This window comes from Helianthus annuus, chromosome 17 (genome assembly GCF_002127325.2).
Source record: "Helianthus annuus cultivar XRQ/B chromosome 17, HanXRQr2.0-SUNRISE, whole genome shotgun sequence".
Lineage (NCBI taxonomy): Eukaryota > Viridiplantae > Streptophyta > Magnoliopsida > Asterales > Asteraceae > Helianthus > Helianthus annuus.
Genome location: NC_035449.2, coordinates 29,388,793 through 29,415,406, shown reverse-complemented (window position 1 = coordinate 29,415,406; position 26,614 = coordinate 29,388,793). Strand labels below are relative to the sequence as shown.

Below are 26,614 nucleotides of genomic sequence, written 5' to 3'. Positions count from 1 at the left end.
AAATAAAAAGTATTATACTAAACACTTGTCTTCACCAAGTGATGTAAGAGACTTAGGCAAACATGGCCTTGATTGTCAAGAACTCTTACGATCAATCTTGGATCCCGAGACGACTCACACACTCTATGATGGACAATGGATGATGGTGGTGGTGGATGATGGTGTTGTGATGGTGGTGGGTGGTGGATGAAGTGTGAGAGAGGTGGTGTGCCAAAGGATGAGTTGAAATGAAACCAAGCACTCCTATTTATAGGCTGAACAGAAGGCTGGGCACGGCCCCGTGTCCGCTGGACACGCCCCCGTGCCTGTCTGACACTCTCTCTCTTCATTAATTGTAATTCGCAATTACAATTCATGCGCCTGTTGTACTTTCGCCACGCCCCCGTTCTCACTGGACACGGCCCCGGGGTGGGCAATAGAAGCTTCTATAGGTTTGTCTTTTCTGCTGCTTCTTGGGCACGGCCTCGTGCTGGCTGAGCACGGGGCGTGTTCAGTCTTCTGACTTCTCTTTTCTGCTTGGGAAGATGCCGTTGAGGGGTTGGGCAATCCACTTTTGTTCCTTTTCTTGTATTTATGTTAGATTTAGCTGTCTTTTTGCTTCTTTTGTGAATTTGTGCTCATTTTATCCTGAAAATACAAAAGGAAGACAAAAACACTCTTTTTCCAACATTAGTACTTAAAAAGGGTTAGTTTTATGCCTCAATTGATGTAATTTATATGTTGCATTTTACACACATCAAATACCCCCACACTTGAACTTTTGCTTGTCCTCAAGCAAAACTCTTTAATATGTGGCTCACACTCCCAAATGGAATGGGTAGAAGAGAAGGTTTTTGGCTTGTCATAGAGTGTCGGGAATCCAAGATCTTTTTGGGTTTTATTTTTATTTATTTACAATCCTATTCATTATGATTTGTTTAGAACGTTTCATAGGAGAAATTACTAATTTGGGCATAATCATGCCTTTTTTTAAAATTCCATTTATATACAAGTTCACATACCTCACGGGAGAAATCACTCGCACTCGGCCGAAGGTGTATTTTTAGTGAATCACTCGAGAGCGGCGTGGAACTTATTCCTACCATAAGCTTGCCAAGCAATCAATCCTCCTCCTTTTAACTTGTTACCTTTGTAAATACCAAGAGGACTTTTTGGGTATAGGCTTGGGCTAAAGGTGGGTGAATGAGTTAGTAGAAAAATGGCGAAAAGCGTAAAAAGCGTCGGTTTTCGTAAAACACTTTGTTTTAGTGACTTTTTATTTCGAAGTATTTCTCCAAACAAGCTTTTGTTTTAATAGCTTTGTTTGTTTATTTCTAACTTCATCATTTTTTCATTCATTCATTTTTTTTAGTCACACGAAAAACCGAGCTTGTTACTAAAATAAAGGATGAAAATAAAAAGGGTTTTTGGTGGGTGAAAAGGTTTTAGGGTAAAGAAATGAAAGGTTTAGGCTCAAAGGGGTTAACTAGGGGGATTTTTGGGTAGGTGGTAAAAAAAATTGAAAAATAATGGTGTATAAAGAAAAATGGTTAGTCCTAATGCCTCCATCATTTACTTACTTGGGTTTAAGTTGGTAAGGACCGGGAATGAATCGTCGTGACAAGTTCTAGAGTCGTAAGAACCAAGCGGCTATTCACACAAAAAACGAAAAATGAGCATTTAGTCTAAAGATATAAGTTTGTATGCTCAATAAAGGCTCAAAACTCACTTTTGTGGGAATGGGTTTTTATGTGATCAAGTATATATAATCGAATTTTAACCAAGCTTGTCATGCCGTTTCATAATTTTCTTATGTTGGTTCTTTTTATCACGACGCTATCGGTTGTAAATTTGTAAAAATATACCCTTTTTAGAACTTGTTATTCCCGAATTAAACCAAGACAAGTAAAAAAAAGGAAAAGTTTTTGAAAAAAATTTGGGGTGATTAGCGGTTCCAATAGAGTTTTGTGTTAGGCTTGTTAATAGGACTTGCAAAATTTCAAGGTTTTAGCTTCCCCCCCCCCTACACTTAAATTACACATTGTCCTCAATGTGTCCCAAAAATAAATTTTTAGGTTGATTGGATGTGTAATGTGGTGTTAAAAAGCAAAGATTTATGTTACTGGCAGTCTGGACACGGCCCCGTGTCCGCTGGACACGACCCCGTGGTGGACTGCCAGTGACGAAAACTTACAGAAGGCGAACATGGGGGCGTGTTGGTTAGGCACGGCCCCGTGCCTGGCAAAAATTTGCAGGACAGTAACCAAACAGCAGTTCTGGGAGGTGAACACGGGGGCGTGTCGGCTGGACACGTCCCCGTGTGGATAGTCTGTAAGCCTAAAAAAACAGGTTTCTTCCCCTGGTTTCTCCATTTTGGGCGTATAAGTGCTAAGGTCTAGCACTCCAAGCCTCGGTTTGTACCTGTTTCATCACTTAATACCACACCAAGCAACACAAACATCCTACATTACCATAGTTAATTGTCTCAAGCATAAAGTAAAAGAAAAATAAAACGGAAAATAAAAGTAGTCAAGGAAAGTAAATTGTTCAACACTTGGCACGCAGGCCATAAACTGTTCGATAGAAAAAGGGACTTAAAACCTGTGGGCTCGCCATCAACCCGCTTCTGTTCCTTCAAACCTCCTACTCCATGTCTTCATCGCTATCATCACCTCCATCCCCATGCCCTGCCATATACTCCCGGATGCTACCGATATCGTCTTGTATATCGTTGATGTTGCGTTCAATAGCTCCGACCCGGTGGTATGTGTTGTTGGCGAGGTTGTAGGCGTTCCTGGTACACATGAGGTTTTCCTGCAAAAGATCATGTAAGCTTTGGAAGTTAGGAAAACCGCCTCCTTGTGATGAGGATTGACCCGGATCACCATGGGGTTGGTACTGGTAGTGGGGAGGTGGTGCGTGAAGAACTAGGGCCTCCTGTGGGTTCCATGCATAGCCTTGTGCCCTTTGGAAGCTCACCGTCCCGTCTTCTGCCTCATAAAGTAAGTTCATGGCCCGGCAAATGTGGTAGTCAACTCGTCCCGACCATCGGCTTCTTTCAAAGGACCTCGGAATTCGCGTGAAATGCTTGAAAAGACGGTACACCCACCCCCCGAAGAAGATAGGTGTTGGAGCGCGAGCAAGGCGATTGAGATGCATGTTTCGTAACAGGAGATATGGAACATCGAGAGGCTTCCGGTTGTGGATACAGTGAAGGACAACCAAATCTTTCAACCCTACAACGCCACTACTGTCGTGACGTTGGTTAAGAAAGTAGGTGAGGAGCCTGTGAATGTAGCGGTAGAGCGGGTCCCTCAGCTTAGTACTCTTGGTGCTGCTAGGGTTGTAGATTCCTTCACCGATTTAAGCCCATGCGGCTTGACGATCATTTTCATCCAAGTCTCGTAATCCCTCGGTATTTTCCTCATTTCCCGATTCCTCTTCCCCGTACAGTCCTATTATAGATCCAAACTGTGCCATGGAGATCGAGTACTTTGTCCCGCCACACCGAAATGCGACCCCTTCATTGTCGAACGGGTCCCACCTCGAAGTAAAGGTGAAAGTACTGTAGAACTCCATGGTGCATTGATGCACCGATCAGAGCCGAGTGTTCAATGCAACTGCTAGTGGTCCCGTAACGATGTTGTTGAATCGGACCAGCTGGTTCACCATGGTTAACAGGTCCGTGCATGCTCGCCTGGGGTACTCCTCGGGTCTCGTTTGAAGTATTTCGTATCTTGCCCTAGCATCGAGCTCGCTTGCATTGAACCTTGTGAACTTAGCCATATGAAAGAATACACCAAAAATTAACACGAAACAATGAGATTTTTAAAGAAACTCCAAACAGTAGGCTGGACACGGCCCCGTGTTCAGCGGACACGACCCCGTGTCCAGGCGTCTGTAACCTAAAAACTTCATTTTTCGTCCCGGTCCCGAAAATCTGAAAATTTTTAGCCAAGTAGTTGTGGTTTCCCCCGAAAATGAAACCCTAAGTGTCGTTTTTTCCCAAAACAACCCGTTTACCCTTCCAATTTCATCTTTTTCGGTTCAAAAACAAGGGTTTGAGGTTTTAGTGAGAAATCGAACAAATCTATCGACAATACAAGTGTATTTACTTCCTATTATATTAATCTAAACTAATACTAACAGATTGCATCAAAAATTTGAAGTTCGATCCGGATGAACTTGAAGAACCCTAGATTTTTCCCCAAATTTTTGATGTTTAACTACATGCAAGTAACTAATCTAACTACTAATGATGATAGAATCATACCTTGATGTTGTTAAACGTGGAGGTGACGTCGAAAATCTGCGGAAAATCGCCTTGAACCAGAGCGTTTTCGGCGAAACGGGGCGTGTGGAATGAGGTAACTGTTATGAAAAGAGGGTTTTATCCCGACAGTTGCCTCGACATGGCCCCGTGTCCAGTGGACACGGCCTCGTGCCGATTTTTTTTTAACGTGCTCGTGTGCATGCCCCTTTTTCCGAAAAATGGTTAGAAGACTTACCGGTTTTTTATGTACACTCGCTTGTTCGTAACATGTTGGGTATGATGTGGATGCTTTTCATTCGTTAACCGTTTGAAGTGAGATCTCCTCTTCTTCATCCTTAATGGATCCTTGGTAGAGTTTTAGCCGTTGGCCATTGACTTTAAATGGTATCCCATTTCGAGCTTTAATTTCTACTGCACCGTGAGGAAAAACATGGGTGACGGAAAAAGGTCCTGACCACCTAGATTTTAGTTTACCATGAAATAATCGAAGTCGTGAATTAAACAACAGAACTTGATCTCCCACCCGAAATTCATTAGACTTAATATATTTATCATGTAAATTTTTCATTCTTTCCTTATAAATTTCGGAGTTAGAGTATGCATAGTTCCTTAATTCGTCTAATTCATTCATTTGACAAAATCGGTTCTTACCGGCAGTTTCTAAGTCTAAGTTTACATTTTTTATTGCCCAGTAGGCTCTGTGAGCTATTTCTACCGGCAAGTGACAGCTTTTTCCATAGAGGAGCTTATACGGGGTTGTGCCTATAGTGGTTTTATAAGCAGTTCGAAAGGCCCATAAAGCATCGTCCAATTTGTCAGCCCATTCCTTTTTATTTAAACCTACGGTTTTTTCAAGTATTCGTTTTAAACCTCGGTTAGCCACTTCGGCTTGCCCATTTGTTTGAGGGTGATACGCTGTTGAGACCCGGTGATAGACCCCATGCCTTGTTAATATTTTTTCGAGTTGATGATTGCAAAAATGGGTACCTCTATCACTTATCAAAGCTTTTGGTGTTCCAAAACGAGAAAATAATTTTTTCAGAAATTTTACCACTACTCTTCCATCATTTGTTGGAAGAGCTTCGGCCTCCGCCCATTTAGACAAGTAATCGACTGCCACAAGTATATATTTGTTTCCCTTTGATGGTGGGAAAGGTCCCATAAAATCGAGTCCCCACACATCAAAAATTTCACAAACGAGAATGCCGTTTTGAGGCATTTCGTTTTTGGAAGAAATATTACCTGATCTTTGGCAAGCATCACATGCCTTTACAAGGTTTTGTGCATCCTTGTAAATGGTTAGCCAATAAAATCCTGAATCAAATACCTTTCGTGCGGTACTAGCGGCACCATGATGTCCTCCGTATGGACCTTCATGACAATGACGGAGAATTCTTCGTGCTTCATTACCATGGACGCACCTTCGGATGAGCTGGTCGGCACACATTTTGAAAAGATAATGGTCTTCCCAAAAGTAATGCCTTACATCAGCAAAGAATTTCTTTCTTTGGTGATGCGATCATCCTTTGGTGACTATACCGCTGGCTAGATAATTAGCATAGTCGACATACCATGGTTCTTGTCTACTCTCCATCATCTCCAAGGACTCTGTGGGAAATTTTTCGTTGATTTGCTCGTCCCTGGTCGCCTCCAAAGCTGGGTCTTCTAGGCGTGAAAGATGATCTGCAGCAGAGTTCTCTGCTCCTCTTTTGTCCTTGATTTCGATGTCGAACTCTTGGAGGAGTAGAATCCATCTGATCAAACGGGGTTTTGCGTCTTGTTTCTTGAAGAGGTATCTGATAGCTGCATGGTCTGTATAGACTACAGTTTTAGAAAAAACAAGGTAAGAACGGAATTTATCAAAAGCAAATACCACGGCTAGTAATTCTTTTTCTGTAGTTGTGTAATTTTCTTGTGCATCGTTAAGCGTTTTACTAGCGTAATAAATTGGGTGGAAATCCTTTTCTTTTCTTTGCCCCAAGACTGCTCCAACGGCAAAGTCACTTGCATCACACATGATTTCGAAAGGGAATTTCCAATCGGGTGTTATCATGATAGGTGCATTGACTAGCATTTCCTTAAGGGTTAGAAATGCTTGATTGCATTCCTTGTCAAAGATGAAAGGTGCATCTTTTTCAAGTAATTTTGTTAGAGGTCTTGAAATTTTTGAAAAGTCTTTGATAAACCTTCTATAAAATCCGGCATGCCCTAAGAAACTTCTGATTGCTCTAACGGAGGATGGTGGAGGTAATCGAGAAATAGTTTCTATTTTTGCTCGATCAACTTCCATACCTTCACTTGAGATTTTGTAACCGAGTACTATTCCCTCTGTTACCATGAAATGGCATTTTTCCCAGTTAAGGGCGAGGTTAGTCTCCTCACATCGGGATAGCATTCGTTCGAGGTTAACGAGGCATTGGTCATATGAGTCTCCAAAGATAGAAAAGTCGTCCATGAAGACTTCCATTGTCTTTTCTATCATATCATGGAAAATGGCTACCATACAACGTTGGACTGTTGCAGGTGCATTACATAGACCGAATGGCATGCGTCGATAGGCGAAGGTTCCGTAGGGGCATGTGAAAGTTGTTTTCTCTTGGTCTTCTGGTGCTATTGGTATTTGAAAGTAACCTGAAAAACCATCCAAGAAACAATAAAATTTATGACCGGATAGTCGTTCTAACATTTGATCAATGAAGGGCAAAGGAAAGTGGTCTTTCCTTGTTGCTTCATTTAATCGCCTATAGTCTATACAAACTCTCCATCCTGTGACGGTTCTTGTCGATATTAATTCATTTTTCTCGTTAGTTATTACCGTCATACCTCCTTTCTTTGGGACTACTTGGACGGGACTTACCCATGGACTATCGGAGATAGGATAGATTAGTCCGGCGTCAAGTAGCTTGATGACTTCATTTTTAACCACTTCTTGTACATTGGGATTTACTCTTCGTTGTGGTTGAATTACTGTTTTGTAATCACCATTCATTAAAATTTTGTGCGTGCACATGGAAGGACTTATTCCCTTAATATCTACAAGCTTCCAAGCGATCGCGTTTTTGTGTTTTTTAAGAAGACTGACAAATTTCTCTTTTTCTATGCTACTTAATTTAGAAGAAATAATTACAGGTAAACTACCATCTTTGTCTAGAAAAGCATATTCCAAACCTTTAGGAAGTTCTTTGACCTCAATGGGTGGGTCTTTAGAAGACACCTTATTTTGTGGCTCATTTAGATCAAGAACCTCAAAAGTTTGTTCTATGGCGATCTCTTCTTCAACAAAGTGGTCATCCTCTTCAATCGTATCGGGTGGTTCATCTTCATCTTCAATTAGGGGGTCATTATTGCCAAAAGGATATTTCATTGAACGCTCAAGATCTATGCTCCTTTTGAATGCCCCTAACTGAAGAGGTAGATTGTTGAATTTCCGGTTTTTCAAAGCTTTATGAGTTTGTACAAAAGGTTTTCCCAAGACTAGAGGAGCGTCATCAAGGATGACAAAGTCGGTTGGGATTACCATTTGATTTGTTTGAACCAAAACATCCTCAATTACACCGATTGATTTTATTACTTTCCGATCGGATAGAAAAATGGGTATTTGAAGTGGAGAAAAATCACTAATACTTAATTTTTCAAAAATGTAGTTAGGCATTATGTTAACACAAAGATCTTTATCAATGGTGATATTACTAATAAATGAATTTTGAAAGAAACATGGAACCGGTGTAATGTTAATTTCAAAAGGATCTTCTTTTATTAGCGAGGTTTGATCATTAGTTAACTTAACACTTACCATTTCTTTGATTTTAGCACTAGTGTTTAACTCTTTTAAAAACTTTGCATGAGGGGTTACTAAACAATGATTTTCGAAAGTAGGTGACAAGAGATCAATTTCTTCAAAATTAGACTCTTCTTGTAAGTTAACATTACCGCCCTCACCTTTTTCGTTGTTTAACTCATGTGTCGGTTTTTCACTTTCTTGTTCTTCCATTTTTACATTTTCAACTATCTCTACGTTATTATTACAATTTAATTCTTCTCTTGCGCGGGATTCCTCTTCCCTTGCGCGAGATTCTTTTATGCAACGTTCGATAGTTTTAATGTGTTCTAATATCCTATTGGTTACTTCGGTGAGAGAAAAAGAATTGGGATCCTCAAAGCTTGAATCCGGTTGTTCGATCCTTGGCTCCTCATAATACTCGTATGAAGTAGATGGTTCACACCATTGTTCTTCATTGTAAGTATATGATGGATAAGGGTTGTAACTTTGTTCTTCATAGTACTCATATGAGGTGGGTTGTTCACGCCATGGTTCCTCATAATAAGTGTATGAAGGTGGTGGCTCATATCTTGAATCTTCAAAGTATGAGTATGAAGGTTCATACCTTGGTTCATCAAAATATGAGTATGAGGGAGAAGGTTCATACCTTTGGTCTTCATAGGATGTGTATGAAGTTGACGGTTCGTACCTGGGCTCCTCATAATGGTTGTATGAATTGGATGGTTGATATGAGTTACTATATTCAACCGAGTGTGTGTTACGACAATTAGTGCAATAATTACCCCTATAATCATCATCATCATAGGTGTAGTTGTAACATCCTGAGTATTGATCCATAAGAATCACTCAACAGACCACAACTGAGTCTCGGGACCAGAAAACAAAAACAAAGACGGAAACAGAAGCTGGACACGGCCCCGTGTTCAGTGGACACGGCCCCGTGGTCAGGATCTGTATCTGGGCGTTTTAATTAAAGTTACTGGTCACGTTGAGCACGGGGGCGTGTTCAGTGAGCACGACCCCGTGTTCAGACTCTGTATCTGGGTATCTAACTAAAAAAATGCAGCACGGGGGCGTGTTCAGTGAGCACGGCCCCGTGTTCAGGCTACTGTAAATGGAAACTAAACTAAAATGCAGAAAAATGTGCGCGCGTTTTAAAAAGGTTTTGAAAAACTGATTAGGCCGTCGATTTTAAGCTTTATTAAAATCCTTGTGTCCCCGGCAACGGCGCCAAAAACTTGATGTGCGTGAAGTGTGATATATTTTAGATGTATATTTTAAGCCCTTTTTACACTTTTAGCCAATTTTTAAATTTATAAAACACGATATTTACTAACACTAAACACACATATGGGCAAGTGCACCCATCGTGGACGTAGTATAGTGTTTGTAAGATACCGAGGTCGTCCAAGGACACAAGAGCTTTTAGTACCGGTTTATCCTCAACGTCTAATCAAATCAAAAAGAAGTTATAAAAGATTTTTAAACTAAGAAAATAAAAACTAACTAAATGCTGAAAATTAAAATAAAATAAAAACAGATAGACAAGATGAATCACTTGGATCCGACTCGTGTATTAGTATAACCTTTGATTATTTTCGCACTTTTGCACTTGTTTAAGAGATTATCTTAGTTATTGTAGTAGGCCCCTCTTTTGAAGGCGACGTTACCCTCAACCCAGTAGTTTGAGTCAACAAGGATACAATCCTAAAGGGTTGGATTATTGGAAGATAATGAATTAAGTTATTAATGCAAATTATGGTAGGCCCCGCTTTTGGCGGTGACGTTACCCTCGGCTAAGTAGTCTGAGTCAGCAGGGATACAGTCCTAAATAACTGGGTTATAGTATTAATAGTAGTTAACTTATGAGGGGGTTAAAGAGTTTGGATCCCCGCCATCCAATACCTATGGGCATTGAAGGAGATCCTACTAAATTTGACCCAGGTCCCTTGCAGGACCTCTAAACGCTGAACAAGGGCAAGACCCTTACCAAACCGTTCCCTTAACCCCCGACCAGGTAGCCAACATACCTCTATATAGACCGTGGAGATATGAATGGTGAAAATCTTTTATTTTATATAGACAGTAAAATAATGTCAAGACACCACGGACAAACGATAAGGAAGGATCATCTTCAACATAAGCAACTAGTTATTAAAGTCATTAATACAAAACCAAATAAAAAGTGCAAAAGATTAAAAATAAAAAGTATTATACTAAACACTTGTCTTCACCAAGTGATGTAAGAGACTTAGGCAAACATGGCCTTGATTGTCAAGAACTCTTACGATCAATCTTGGATCCCGAGACGACTCACACACTCTATGATGGACAATGGATGATGGTGGTGGATGATGGTGTTGTGATGGTGGTGGGTGGTGGATGAAGTGTGAGAGAGGTGGTGTGCCAAGGGATGAATTGAAATGAAACCAAGCACTCCTATTTATAGGCTGAACAGAAGGCTGGGCACGGCCCCGTGTCCGCTGGACACGCCCCCGTGCCTGTCTGACACTCTCTCTCTTCATTAATTGTAATTCGCAATTACAATTAATGCGCCTGCTGTACTTTCGCCACGCCCCCGTGCTCACTGGACACGACCCCGTGGTGGGCAATAGAAGCTTCTATAGGTTTGTCTTTTCTGCTGCTTCTTGGGCACGGCCCCGTGCTGGCTGAGCACGGGGCGTGTTCAGTCTTCTGACTTCTCTTTTCTGCTTGGGAAGATGCCGTTGAGGGGTTGGGCAATCCACTTTTGTTCCTTTTCTTGTATTTATGTTAGATTTAGCTGTCTTTTTGCTTCTTTTGTGAATTTGAGCTCATTTTATCCTGAAAATACAAAAGGAAGACAAAAACACTCTTTTTCCAATATTAGTACTTAAAAAGGGTTAGTTTTATGCCTCAATTGATGTAATTTATATGTTGCATTTTACACACATCAGTAGTGTCGCCAAATTTTCAACGCAAAAACAACTGCGCCTAGCTCAAGGTCGTGGGTTGTATAGTTCTTCTCGTGGATCTTGAGCTGACGAGATGCGTAAGCGATAACCTTGTCTCGTTGCATGAGAACACAAGCAAGACCAAGGTTCGAGGCATCGCAATAGACAATAAAGTGATCGTTTGCGTTGGGTAAAGCAACAACGGGAGCATTGCAGAGCATATGCTTGAGAGTTTAAATGGCAGTCTCTTGTTCAATTCCCCAAACAAAAGGCTTGTCTTTATGCGTCAAAGAGGTAAGCGGCACGACGATTTTAGAGAATCCTTCGATAAATCGGCGATAATAGCCCGCTAGTCCGAGAAAAGAATGGACTTCAGAAGGGTTCTTAGGTGTAACCCAACTCTTAACAGCTTCGATCTTCGCGGGGTCGACGTGAATACCCTGACTATTGACTATATGACCGAGGAATTGAACCTCCTCCAGCCAAAATTCACACTTGGAGAACTTGGCGTAGGGTCGATTCCCCTGGAGTAGTTCGAGAACCAAACGTAGATGTTGCGCGTGTTCGGTTTTCGACTTGGAATAGATAAGGATATCATCGATGAACACGATGACGAAGCAGTCAAGAAATGGTTACACACGCGATTCATCAGATCCAATAAAACCGCTGGTGCGTTGGTTAAACCAAAAGGCATGAAAATGAACTCATAGTGGCCGTAACGGGTGCGAAAAGCGGTTTTGGGTATATCCTCCTCATGAACGCATAACTGGTGATAGCCTGAGCGTAGATCGATCTTCGAAAAACATGTAGCACCTTGTAGCTGATCAAACAAATCATCGATTCAAGGCAGAGGATAGCGATTCTCGATTATCAGCTTATTCAACTCCTTATAGTCGATGCACATCCGGAACGACCCATCCTTCTTTTTGACGAAAAGGACTGGTGCGCCTCAAGGAGAGGTGCTAGGGCGAATGAAACCTTTATCAAGCAATTCCTGGAGCTGACTCGAGAGTTCGCGCATTTCGGACGAAGCGAGGCGATAAGGATATTTGGCAACGGGGTTGGCTCCAGAAATGAGGTCGATACGAAAGTCGATATCACGACTCGGAGGTAAACTAGGTAAATCATCAGGGAAGACAAGAGGAAAATCACGAACAACGGAAACATCGTTTACGCCTGTGGTTCTTTTCTTTTCCTTCTCCGCTACTACAATGTGTGTCAGGAAAGCTTGGTATTCCTTGCAGAGATACTTGCTAGCCTAGACACACGACATGAGTTGGAGTTTCTTCGACGCGACTTCACCATAAACACACAATTGATCACCATTAGCGAGTGAGAAACGAATCATCTTATCAAAGCAAACAACTTCAGCATGGTTTTCGCGAAGAAAGTCGATGCCTACTATGACGTCAAAACTACCGAGTTGCATCAGAATAAGGTCGATGGGAAAGATGTGATTGTTGAGTTCGAGATTACAATCACGGAGAACAGAATTAACAGCGACGGTTCTTTCGGTGGCAACTTCAACATCGAACGTCGAGGGGAGATGGGCTCGCTTACGATTAAGGAGCTTTTCAAATTCTAACGATACAAAACAGTTATCGGCTCCAGTATCAAATAAACACGAAGCATAAATACCATTCACAAGGAACATACCATTGACCACGTTGTTATCGGCTTGAGCTTGGCGGACATTGATGTTGAAAGTACGTCCTCGGGCTGCTGGCTGCTGTTGCTGTTGTTGTTGTTGTTGCTGGGGTTGCTGCTGTTGTGGCTCTTGCTTCACCACTCGATTCGGGCACATGTTTGCGAAGTGGTTGGGATCACCACACGCAAAGCAAGCTCTAGGATCGCGGGTGCAGGAGCCGCTTGCTGGCCTTGAGGATCAGGAAGTAGAGCTTGTTGAGCAGGAGCTTGACCCTGGGCTGGAGCTGGAGCTTGACGTGGACCAGTACGACAGTTGGCAGTGAAATGGTCGTACATATTGCAGTGCACACAGTATCTGCAAGCGGTTCCCACTGGGTGGTGATAGGTACAAGTAGGGCAAGCCGGGTGAGGACCAGTGTATGCACGCTTTGCTGGCGGTGCATGGGTAACCGGTGTCGCTACTTGGCGGTGTTGAGGTTGCGGTTCAGCAGGTACTGATTGGAGCGGGGCAGCAGTGGTGACAACGCAATTTTTGCTACTGTTGTTGTTGTTCTTCCTCTTGCGACGAGAGGACTTTGAAGACTGCGGAGCGACGGCAATTTCAGCGGTTGAAGCAGTGGTAGCTTGATGCGTATTCTTGGAGGCTTTATCCCAGTAACCAGCCTTGACTCGCTTGTCGTTTATCTCAGCAGTGAGTAGAAAAGTTTCCTCAATGGTTGACGTCTTTCCAGCTTGAACGAAATCAGCCACGCAATCCGGAAGAGCACGGATATATTTTTTGATGTTGATCTTGGGCGTAGTAACTTGACTAGGACAGATTATGCTTAGCTGCTTAAAGCGAGCAGTCAAACCAGCGTTGTCACCATCCTTCTGCTTGATATGCCAGAACTCGTCCTCCAGCTTTTGGCGCTCGTGGGGAGGGCAGAACTCTTGCATCATAACGTCCTTCAACTCATCCCACGTCAACCCGTAAGCTGCATCATTTCCGCGCTTGTTTCTCTCGGCCGTCCACCAATCTAGAGCTCGGGATTGGAAGACGCTAGTGGCGTTAAGAGTACGGAGATTATCAGGACAACCACTCTAGCGCAGGTGACTTCGATCGAATCAAACCATTGGAACATGGCCGTAGGCCCATCTTCGCCGGTAAATTCCTTTGGACCGCAAGCTTTGAACTGCTTGAAGCTAAAAGCAGACTTTGGTGAATCAGTCCGGGACTCTTCAGAAGACTTGCTAGCGTTTTCATTCAACTCGCTGACAATCTGGGGGATGACTTTCGCCATTTGCTTAGCGACGCGGGCGGCGATGCGTTTGTCATCATGATTGCGGCGAGCAGAGCACGAGTTAAACGATCCAAATGACGACATTGTCTGCAATAGACATCGTCATAGGATTCAAAATGCTATATAGTCGAATCTCACCTCACACGTATTACTACTAAAGCTCAGGAACACGTCTAATCACATAAGCGCATAGGCACATAGGCACATAATCCACAGAAGCACATAGGCATGTAGAGCCCGAAAGCACATAAGGCACATATAACACAGTAACCTTGCGGCCCTACTATATTTTGCACGTATTCACCTATCCTGGTCACACATAATCACCTATCATTCAAAGTTTACGAATTCGAGAATAGCGATTGCGATTAGTGAGTACACATCGAGTAGCATAGCATAAGCGAGTAACATAGCATACGATTATCCACAAGTAGCAGCGATTTGTTAACGTTTTGAGATAGATGTGCAGTGCGAATTGTGTGTGTCGATCAAAGCGGGAAGTGAAGAGCGTATAAATTACCAAAAATTGAAACACATAAACATATAAAACCACAGTAAATACATAAATCCACATAAAACGACAAATATCAGAGTCAGCAGTTGCGGGCTCAAAATCGAAATACATAAAATCAGTGATTGTGAGATTGAAATCGAAATAGATTGTCTAAGGCTTGATAGACGTCGACTACCCAAAGTGATTCGACTATTCACAAAGACTTTTGGTACAAACTTTGGGTTTCGGGACTGTGCTCTCGCCTCGATTTTGGGCAAACGGCACGCATCCTTCCAGTTTCAGCGTGACTTCAAGTCGTTGGAGTCCGTCGAGACTTTGGTGAGAGTTTTGTAAAACCAAAATGGAGCGGAATAAGTCATCAAGGTTCGGGTTTCACCCCTGGCTTAACAACTTTCTTTCTGTGTTGATGAGATAGAGGGAAACTCTGCGTTAAAGTACGGATTTCACTCCCGATTCAACGCAAATTCTCCTATGTATAGATAAAAATGCGGGTCGAACAAGCGACCCGGTCGAGAGTTTGCGGTTTTCACACCTAATCTCGATCCAATCACTCGTTTATTTTCGAAAAATAGTGTGCGGTGATAGTGTAGTGTTCAACGAGTGCGAGCGGGAATAGCAAGTAAGCTCGTACAAAACCCCTACCGGGTATGCACAAGTCGGTCTGTTGGTGCTTAGACTATAGACTAGGTCGTTTCTAAGACATCGACCCGGACTAGGTCGAGTCTTGCCTAATTCCCTATAGTTATGGCTCTGATACCAATCTGTCACACCCTAACCGATGGCGAAAACATCGGGGCATGGCACTGAGCGAAACAGATTGTCCATGAGTATCCATAACAACTATTCATTACCAGATAATTAAATGTCATGTCCCATACCACAACATATCTAAACAAACAGTTATTACAAATAATTGTCTCATAAACCAAATACGGTTCCGACAACTCATATTTTATTTAATTCGATTGTTTCTAAGACTCCATCCTAGCTTGATTCCCACATAGCAGCAAAACATCCTAAGCACCTGTCACATACGTTAAAATAGAGGTCAATACACATAGTGTAAAGGTGAGCATACAAGTTTGATAATATAATAGAGTTCGAAATCGTTTACGCATAACCAGCATGAAACATGTACAAAGTGAAGGCAAGTAGGTTATCGACAGAGAAATATGCACAGACGTGACTGCGAGTTATAGAATGCGCTACACATATCCCCACTGGGACACGTGAAGTAAAGCCCTTAACAACCCCTGTCCACGACAGGTGCTGAGTCCAAACTATAGTACTATCGTTGCTAAGGTGTCAGGCAACAATCACTTTGTTAACATAACATACAAGCATTCATCGAATAGCACGTAGCATGCAATAACAGTCAGCGTATAAACAGTGTTTGCGTTGTATGTCGATTGTGATTTTGAGTAAGTAACGTATGTAACACCCAAAAGTGTGTAAAGCAAAAAGAGATCGAGTATACTCACAGATAGCGTTTAACAAGTAAACACTCTCTTGGATTGAAGGGAGCGCTGAGAGATTAGCCTGAACAGTTAACGATAGTATAAACGATGAGCGGTGCATTAAACGGTGAAAAATGATTAAGTGTCGGATGGTAATCCGATCGGATGGCCAGTCGATCGGATGTCAATCCGTTCGGATGGTCATCCGATCGGATGGCCATTCGATCGGATTGACATTCGTTTGGTAAGGATGTGTTTGTGTATGATGGCTTTGAAATTTTCGTTGTAGCATTTTGAAAACAGAGAAGTATCTCTACCCTTCAGGTCGGTCGATCGAACAGTCGTTCGATCGGATAGCGATCCGATTGGTAGGACACTTAGTGAGAACAAGTTCACAGCAAGATTGTCACTGATGATCTTTGAAAATTGTGAAAATGATTAAGTGTCGAAGTTCCAAATGTCACATGGTCGGATGGTCATTCGATCGGATGGCTATCCGATCGGACGTCAATCCGTTCGACGTTCAGAGCTTTAAAGGTTTGAAGAAAAGTTTAGGTGTGAATCCAGGTGCAATCCAATCGGATTGCGGGTCGATCGGATGGCAATCCGATCGGACGACGATCCGTCCCGCGATCTGATATTCTGGCAACCTTGAAAGTTGTTAAGTTTTTGAAGGTTTTGCGGTTTGATCAAGACGGTGTAACAACGTGCAAGACAACAGAAACCCCATCAAGACCCAAGTTATCCGTTCGAACAGGAATCACCCAAATCCGACCAGTTTACTGGTTCGTGACGGTTGTTCATGTTTAACCCGAAGTCGGTTGTCACTTTGATAGAAACCAGGTCTTGAACCAACACATCACTAAGAAGGAGTAGAAGGTCTGTACAAGCTCCGATTCCATCGGTTTTGAGTGCATTGAGTGTAAAAGAGTTGAAAGAAAGTTAGAAAACTATCTCTCAATCCTTTTAACCATGAAGATGTGTAGATCTATGCGAAAACATTGTTTAATCTTGTGGAAATCCTTCAGATATGGGTTGTCCTTGGTGGAATGAGGTCAAAACTTGAAGTTCATAAGAACTCCATGATGACATCACCCTAGAACACCTCAAATCCGTTGATTTCATGTTTAAAAGTTAAGATTCAAAAGAGAAAATGATGAAGAAGTGTGTGTAGATCATAGAAGTACAAGATTTAGGTTGAAAACTTACAAGAATCGCGAGAAATCGAGAGAAAGAAGGTCTGAGTGCGGCTGGTCGAGTGAGCGAGCTGTCACATCACAAGTGATGTGACAGGAGGGTATTTATGGGGTTTCCAAAAGAGGAAAGTGCACAAGGGTCGGATTGGCCACCGATCGGATGGCCACTCGATCGGTTGGCCATTCGATCCAAGTGTCCGGCGTGTTGAGTATTGTCGTTTCGATTCGCGTGTTGATCGTTGCGATGCGATAGAATTACCCATTAGTTACACAAATAACCTAACTACTATATCTAACATACAATCACTATAAATAACTTGCGTTCAGCATTTGCAATTAAGTTGCGTTGCCATAGAGTTGCGACTGCGTTTCGATTAATCACCACAACATAAACATAAATAAACATGTACAAGTAACACATATGTCACACCCCGATTTCCACGTGTATCACCGGTGGGCCCGGTGGGGGATTACCGTGACGTAGTTGGCAACAATATAGTCAAACCACAATATATAAATGCACAGCGGAAGCATAAAGATAAATATATTTCAACCATTGAATGTAATATCAAAGTATCATAATCGTCGAAATATAATCCACAGAGGATCAAAATAAAATATAAGTATTGTTCAACAGACGTAGGCATCTTAAGCTTGCGAGACTCTTTATTGATGCTAAGGGGAAATATCCAGCCTATTACGCTTAGTACCTGCATTTAATCTTTTTGGGAAAATACGTCAGCTTACACTGGTAAATACATTCAATCGACACTTTTGTAAAAGGTATAATAAAATTGATTTGAATGCACATGGCACAAACTCTTTGTAACTTGGGATAATTTATAATTAAATCTTGTAAAAGAATTACATGTTTACCATGCGTTCGGTCGCCCGGGTCGTGCCTGGTTAAAGGTTAATAGACACGCCACAAAGCATAAAGCCGTGGTGGGAAAACCAACGGTTATACCTTTAATAATATAGACACATTACGGGTGTACGCCTACACCCGTGTGTCGGGGTCGTGGCCATTTCGTAAATTCATGCCAAGGATATCCGGGACATGGTCGTTAAGCTCCCAAAGGCGTAAAGTCAACAAAACAAAGTTTTAAACGGGTCACATTGATAATACCCAACTACTAATGAGTTGGGGTCAATTGCCCGACCAAGTGGTATTTTAAATACCGTAACCCAAGCCCGTATAACGGAAAATAAGTTAAAAGTATTTACCTTTGCAAGTAATATCCTCAATCAAATAAATGCAAGTATCTTTTACTGGTCTCCTATTCTGGAACGAAGGTTTATAACAACCTATTAGAATCCTAACGGGTCTTTAATGTAGCCTTAGCTAGACCGGTTGGTTTCAAAGGATAATTACGGCTTAATCGCGTGAAAGGCGAAAACCGGGAATGGAATGTGATTCGGACCCAACAAGTTTGAAGACTTGTTTTATATGGGTAATATAATCACACTCTGGATTTTGAGGTCAAAACAATAAGGTTTGACCCGTTTCGGCTATTTTATGTAAACTAGTTACATAAGCCGAACCGTGCGCGCAAAAGGCGTAACGGGTAACCGTAAGAGTCCTACACAAGTTTCCTAGGTCAATATGCTTTAAAGAGGTTGTGGTATCAGTAGTATACCTTCCATAATGCCCGTAACGAGTTTTAATCCTATATTTGCCCCGTAGGGGTATTTCGGTCATTTTAAAGATTATAAAAGAGGTTTCTGAGTTCTACAGGAAATCTGAGTTTTCCGAACAGTTTATAAAGTCCAAAATACTCTATTTATTACTTAAAATCAGTAGCAACTGGAATCGGGTCAAAAGACCTTGTAGAACTCAAGTTACGCTCGAAAAGGGTATATTCGGTATTTACCGAACCGATGCCATAACCGCATGTTATGAGCAGGTTAAAATCATTAAAAATCTTTAAAAATCTCAAAATATTATTTTACATCAGTGGGTAAAAGGTTTGGTGTCGAAATTTGGGTTTAGATAGGCGTTATGCTAATTGCGCCATTTAATTACTAAAGTTTCCGTAATTGCGCTATTTAGCATATCTCCTATTCTGGACCTCGGATTGACGTGAAATTTTAGGGACATGCTTAGAAATCAGTGACTAAGGTTATTGTCCTTTCACATGTCAAAAATTCTCGTTTTAAATTGGAAAGGGCGTTACGGTCAACTTTTAAGCATTTAACGGAAATGTGCTAAAGACTCGGACAAACAACGGACCGGTCACAGAGGGTTATACCATCATGTAACCTGGTCCTAAGAGAGTCCTAAGGCATATCTAAATCATACCATAACGGGTCAGAACTGAAGTCTAAGCAAAAGTCAAAGTTTTGCGACTTTCGGTTCCGAACCGGGTCAAAACAGTAAATGGTCGGATCAAACAAGCTTAGACTAGTTAATATCCTTATTATCATGTTATATGAGTGTTAAAACAGATTACATGCCATCTACATTACTGATTATGCTTAAAATCGTAAAATAGCATCCTGTTGACTTTTTCTAAGCAAGTTTGACTCGACATTTGGACTGGTTAGAGTGGGAATTAGAGGGTGCCCTTTTAGGGGTTTAATGCCCACATGATTACCATCATATAACTACTTTTGATTCGACAAACCACTAGACCATTTGTGATTTATCGTCAAGTCAATCGTTAATTACGACGGATTGACTTTTAGGCTATAACTAAGCAAAAACTAAGCCACAAAGGGTTAGGCATACTTACAGAAGCTTGGTGCACGACCAGAGATGTTAGAAGAATGCTCTTGAGCTCCAGAAGTGGTCAAGAAAGCAGGTTTGAGGTGTGTTTCAATTGTGTGCATTACATTGCCTTTTATAGTGAAAATTAGAGCACAAGATCATCACAACTAAGTCTATAATTGCTCATGGATGATCAGCAGCTGTCCCTGAGTGCTAGGGGACATGTAGGGGGCGCCCATGCTGCCATAATTGCACCCAAGGTCGGTTAAAACATCAAACAGTGAATCTGTGCATATTTTCTGCATCTGGCACCTTGACGCGGCCCGCATTAAGGATCAGGCTAGGCTCACGCGGGCCGCCTGAATCCTTATGTCAGGAACCGGATCTTCACATGGCTCGCGGCCCGCATAAGCTTCCTTGTTTCTCTAATGCGACCCGCCTGAGGCCTGTAATTCAAGATTTTCAAATCTTTTGCCATTATTAGCCTGACCTTTCGGTTTCGAAGGGGTAACTTTGCGATTTGGGCCTCGATTATTTACAAATCATTTACCCGCGCCGTTAAGTCCCCGTTTAGTTTAATTGCTATCCGAAAAGCCTTATCATTCATTGTTGACGCTTCTAACCCCTTGCATACGGAATTGATCATAACTTTCTCGTTTTAAAACGGAACTTCGCGAAATTTATATCGTATATTCTAGTGAGCGTATTTTACTGTTACAAAGCCTCGGGTATGTTAAAGGGTCACTCAGAGGTATCATTTAAACATGTTGACATAATTAACCCCTGTAGTTTGTAATCTCTCACTTTCTTCCGTATTTCGTTCCGTACGATCCATGATTTATCCGTTTGAAGGTACGAGCGTCATTTAGGGTTACTGTATAATGTATTTATCCCTTGTTGACATTTTTAACCCTCGAATTTACATACTTTCCATGTTTGTCAACTTTAGTCCTTTATTCTGTATTTAATACCACGTGTAAACTCAAGACACGTGTTAATACATTATTGGACGCAAAATTTCGAGGTGTTACAACATACATAGCACACACACGTAAAACAATATCCAGAACGCATGATTCGAGTTGCGAATGCGATTGCGATACGATTAGCGATAAGGCGATAAAACATGCGATAAACATCGATTAAATCTCGACTTTTCACAGATACTCCACATAATACAACTAAAGTAAATAAAATAAAAGATTCGATTACAAGTCAAAGAAGTCAAATCAGTAATTAAGCAAGGAGTGACATATCGCAATTAGCAATCTTTTCTTCCTTTGACTTCAATCTTGACTTTGACTTTGACTTTCGAAATACGGGGTGTTACAGCTACCTTTGTAAAACATGGGTTTTATTCCCACTTGTTATAAATAAAATTCTGGTGTTTCTAAACTCTGGTGCTTTTCCTAACCCATGGTCCTGATGAAATTCCGCTGCAATATTTTCAAAATAACCACTGGTACCACTTGACTGTTCACGACTCCCGTCCAGGGTGTGATCGGGGGTTGTGACAAAAAGGTTTGATAATGCCTCCAACACCGTCCCTCTGGAAATTATAGCGGGCATGAAGAGTGAGGGGCATTTTTTGAATAATGCCCAAAGAGGAGAAAAAAAATGGAAAGTAATGAATGTAATGGGTATTAAAGGGCATTAACCGTTACACATTTTTTGAAGGGGCGTTTTGATACTGATGTGGTGAAAAATGCTCCTTAAGGGGCATTAACAACTACACTTGGTCTTATAGGGGCATGGAGAGAGAGGCATTTCTAAAATAATGCCCAATGAGAAAAAAAAATAGAAAGTAACGAATAAAAATGCATTAATCATTACACATTTTTTAAAGGAGCTTTTGCTGATGTATCGAAAAATATAATATCCTGTAGAGGGTATTAACCATCACGGATGGCCAAACATCATATATATACTTGGGTTTGTTTTTATTTAAAACATTTGGTTAAAGCAATCATTTTAAGTTTGAATAAAACAATGACTTTTTTTGGGTTTTGTAGTCGTCTAGAACTTAGGAGGTCCGGAGTTGGCAGGTAAGAACCATAGACAGATAGTCTCATCATGGGACTCGGTGTCAGTATCTGGACTCTAACGTGAGTATAAGTATTAGAATAAGTCGAGTATTCCAATAAGAATTAAACACATCCTACCTAATGCTTTAGTGGTGGACAAAGTTGCGGCTAGTTGCAATCACTTACTACAACTTATCCAACAAGGTCGATGCTATTGCTGTTACCATATGGTATGACATCCTAAATACTATGTTGAGCTGGTACATCTCGAGTCTTGTCAGTATTAACCGCGTGTAAGATCTTGTGTGATTATTACCCTACGAATCAATACAACCTTTACATATAGTTGATCCAGAAATCTAGTAAGGCGAAGATGTAATCTAGATGTGCTATGGTCGGAGGTGGTGTAATTCAAATATAACACATACCGAAGATCATATTGCCCAAAAGTGATGTAAACGAGATCTAATACATTACGAAGATAACACGGTATATAATTTATATATTCTGGAGATAATACAGTTCGGAAATGATCTTCATTATCAGTAACCGAACTGAATCGAACCAAACCAAACTGAACTAAGGATTTAAACGACATATTATTACATCTTATTTTTCATTGGCACATATTATTACATCCTCGTCACTCTCACACATTTTGACCCTCTTCCCTTTTAATTAATTACATATCTTCCAATTCACACCCACATTTATACTCTCAATCCCTAAAAATCTCTGATACAATACAATCTGCTTCATTTGTGTATGTATAATTGAATTGCTTCTACAGTTAGGGTTTTTGTGCTGATTAATGGGTGTCGAAAGTGAGTCTACTCAAACCGCCGTTGACGGTGCCGATGCAGAGATCAACCTCAACATCCGATGCTCCAACGGCAACAAGTTCTCCGTTCGATCCACCCTCCGATCAACCATCGTCGAATTTAAAGATCTTTTGGCCCAAAACTGCGATGTTCCGGCTAATCAACAGCGCTTGATTTATAAAGGAAGAATCTTGAAGGATGATCAAACCCTAGACAGTTATGGTATACATTTTTTTTTTGTGTTAATTTTGATACCCAATTTAAAAAGATTGATGATTTTTATTTGGGTGTTTTTGTTGATGATTAATTTATTGTTATGTGCATTGCAAAGTGATAAAGCAGTAAGCTTGATTTAATATGTTATTATGTTGATCATTTGTGTATGTGTTGGTAACCCTTTTGTGATTAATAAAAATCTGAACTTTCAGTTGAAATTAAAGAGAATTGTTTGTGATTAATGTAGCTTCTTATGTGGTTTGATTGTGAATTGATGTTAAACGTTACGTCTAAAAGGGTTTTCTTTATGATCTCATCGTCGTCGGTCATTGTGTTCGATTTGGTTACATTTTTAGTGCAGCTTCCTATCTAGTCGATTTGTTACTGTTTATGTATTTCTTTATCTGAGGTAGAGATAACTTATTGCAATTATGTGGTGTAGGTCTGCAGGCGGATCATACGATTCATATGGTGCGAGGTTCTGCGCCAGCACCGACTCCTGCTGCGCCTCAAGGTAGTGGTCCGAATGAAGGGGTTGGGTTAGGTGGTGCGGGGACCGGCGCACCATTATTTCCCGGGCTTGGTTCGGGTGGACTTAGGAGGAATGCTGTGTCAGAACTCTTTGAGTCTGGACTTCCGGAATTTGAACAAGTTCAAGAGCAGCTAGCTCAACATCCTGAAATTATGATAGACATGATGAACATGCCATCGGTTCAAACCTTACTGAACAACCCAGAAATCATGCGTGGCATGATCATGAGCAATCCGCATATGCGTGAGATAATTGATCGTAATCCTGAACTTGCGCATATTCTTAACGACCCTGCGATTCTTAGGCAAACGCTTGAAACCGCAAGGAATCCGGAACTTATGCGTGAAATGGTGCGGAATACTGATAGGGCTATGAGTAATATCGAGTCGTCTCCTGAAGGTTTTAATATGCTTCGACGGATGTATGAAAATGTTCAAGAACCGTTTTTGAATGCTACGACAACGGGTGGGAATGATACCGGGTCGAACCCGTTTGCAGCTTTGCTTGGGAATCAGGGTGCTGTGAACAATCCTTCAGCAACTGGTTCGGAAACAACTCCAGGGTCTGCGGCTCCTAATTCTAACCCGCTTCCCAACCCTTGGGGTGGTACTACTGGTAAAGATCTAAACGCTTGATTGTTTTCTCTGAATGAATCCCGAAATGGGAATTCAAGATTTCCGTGGCATGTTTGGCTGTAAAGTTGAACGGAATTGAATTCGATTGAAATCTCCAAATTCTATTCGTTAATGAAATTTATCTTTCCTTTTCCAGCCTATTGGAAGATTTTTCAATTTAAGTTTTTGTTTACTAAAATTTGTATGTGGAAAATAAATAGGTGGGGCTCAGACAAATGCTGGTACCAGAGCACCAAACGTATCCGGGTTGGGTGGACCTGGTCTACCCGGTTTAGACCGCCCAACGGGTATGCCAGACATGAGTCAGCTAATGCAAAATCCCGCTATTTCTCAGATGATGCAAAGCTTGCTTTCCAACCCTCAGTATATGGAGCAGGTATGCTATACCACGTGTGCTTCAGTTATTGTTTACTGATTTCCACCTTTTTTAATATTTTGAATAATATGAATGTGTAGGTCGTGAGCCAAAACCCTCAACTACGCGCTATGTTTGATGCTAACCCTCAGTTAAGAGAGATGATGCAGAATCCCGAAGTACTTCGTCAGTTAACTTCACCTCAGATGATGCAGGTATATATATATATATATATATAACCTTTTGTGTGAGCGGGTGACATTTTACATAGTATAGTTCGATTGATGAAAACTCCGAGTTGACCTTGACCTTGACCTTTACCTAACTATTTGCAATTCATTTCTACAGCAAATGATGTCTTTACAGCAGCTTCTACCTCAGCTTAACCAACAGCAATCTGCTTTGTAAGTGGAAATCATTTTATTGCGTATTTAACTACCTTGTGAAAATGCAGTTTCGAGATACGAATGATTTAAATATTCGAGCTTTAATTGTTTCTGTCTTTTCTGTTTCAGGGACCCTACTCAGACAGGTGCTGCTACAGGTATGCACTTCTCGTTTTTGTTATTTTGTCATTGTATCAGCTATATGTAATATTGTTTTATATTTTTAACCTGCAGGAGCGCAAAACAATATGGGGCTTGACTTGTTGATGAATATGTTTGGTGGACTTGGAGCTGGTGGTTTAGCTGTTCCAAATGTGCCCGATGGTAAGACTTTACCTCTTTTATCTATAGATATACCTTCAAAGTTCAAACCTAAGAAAATAGTTGATACGGACCCAATACTGGGTCAAACTGGGTTGGGGCCATGGTTGTTAATGGCAAATAGCGATAAGGTACCTATACGCTACATAGCGAATAGCGATAATTAACAGCGTGCACTATTTTATAAATAGCGATACACTAGAAAAAAAAATATTGATGTATATTATATCAAAATACCCTTGTATATACACTATTTTAAATTTAAATGTATATCTAACAAAAACATAAAATCCAGCTATTTTATAGCTATATTTGTTATTTAATCGCTATTTATGTTTAAAAAAAACTGAAATCCCGCTATTTATGGCTACATATCCTGTAGCGACCTCCGACCTATACGCTACGCTATTCGCTATAGCAGCCATAGCAGCCGCTATCGACAACTATGGTCGGGGCTGAATAGCGGGAAATTGGATTACGGGAAAAATAAATCAGGGAGTGGGGAGTGATTCGAGAGAATTAAGGAGGTAGAGACGTGGGGCAGAAAACTACCAAATATTTTAGTATTTGTATTTCCATAGTTGTCTAGTTTTAGGTGTCGATATTTATTTATCAAAATTAGGGCTTCTACACCTTGTAATCAGAGATTGCCCATCTCGAATCGGGCCAACCATCCCTTTGTTTGCGTTTTAATCTAATTGAAGTTTTTAGTTCCTAAGAATCGTATATTTTATTAATATATGATTTGCGGACAACATTAAATAGATGAACTATGCAGTTAAAATAGTTGTCAAGAAGTTTAAGACTTTAAAGGGAAATAATATAGTTTTTAAATATAAGATTTGCATAAACAGTCTCTTTTTCTAAGTTTTGATTATTAAGGAATTTTTTCTAATTAAGTTTTTTTTTGTGCATGTAGTGCCACCGGAACAACTTTATGCGACTCAACTGTCACAGCTTCAAGAAATGGGCTTCTTTGATACCCAAGAAAACATCAGGGCGTTGCGTGCTACTGCAGGCAATGTTCATGCTGCCGTTGAGAGGCTTTTGGGAAACTTTGGCCCGTGACAACGTGGAGTTGTTTTCTTCTATTTAAAGACAGCTAATATGAGTCCGTTTTTACAGTATTCTTTTTTAGACATAGGGAGGCATGTGGATTTTCGTTAGCCCGTGTGTGTGTGTGATGAAGTAGAAAAGATTACTTTTGTTACTTGCACCGGTGGAAAACCGGCCTTCCTCCCTTAAGCAAACCTTTTGGTGTTTACTGTACACACAAATTTGATAGCTCATTGCTGTTTTATCATGTTCCTTGAAAGATTGCTTATGTATGCACCGCTGGAAAACCAGCCCCCCTTAAGCAAATCTCCTTCATGCGTGTGCGCGTGCATGGAACTTGTTTCCTTGTTTATTGCATTTAGACTGTGGGGTATGGTGGGGTGGGGGTTTGGGGCATGGGTTGACACGTGGACTTCGAGGGGCACCGCTGGTCAGTTGCATGTTGGGTCGGTATGGCGGGGCGTGGCTAGCCCGCGTGGGTTGGCCACGTGTTATAAA

At 41.1% G+C, this 26,614-nt stretch overlaps 1 protein-coding gene across 1 annotated transcript; it reads left to right on the top strand.

The window, feature by feature from the left end:
* The first annotated feature begins 22,436 nt into the window (after positions 1 to 22,436).
* On the top strand, positions 22,437 to 26,422 carry LOC110926022 (ubiquitin domain-containing protein DSK2a). Its single transcript, XM_022169793.1, has 8 exons — positions 22,437 to 22,837; positions 23,274 to 23,978; positions 24,199 to 24,374; positions 24,455 to 24,568; positions 24,702 to 24,757; positions 24,869 to 24,897; positions 24,974 to 25,063; positions 25,980 to 26,422. The coding sequence occupies exons 1-8, from the start codon at positions 22,606 to 22,608 to the stop codon at positions 26,126 to 26,128; spliced, it is 1,551 nt and encodes a 516-aa protein (XP_022025485.1). The 5' UTR covers positions 22,437 to 22,605; the 3' UTR covers positions 26,129 to 26,422.
* The last annotated feature ends 192 nt before the right edge of the window (positions 26,423 to 26,614 follow it).

Coding starts and splice junctions, on each gene's coding strand:
- LOC110926022 (XM_022169793.1), top strand. CDS start 22,606: ATGGGTGTCGAAAGTGAGTCTACTCAAACCGCCGTTGACGGTGCCGAT. Junction 23,979..24,198: donor CCCTTGGGGTGGTACTACTG/GTAAAGATCTAA, acceptor GAAAATAAATAG/GTGGGGCTCAGACAAATGCT. Junction 25,064..25,979: donor TGTTCCAAATGTGCCCGATG/GTAAGACTTTAC, acceptor TTGTGCATGTAG/TGCCACCGGAACAACTTTAT.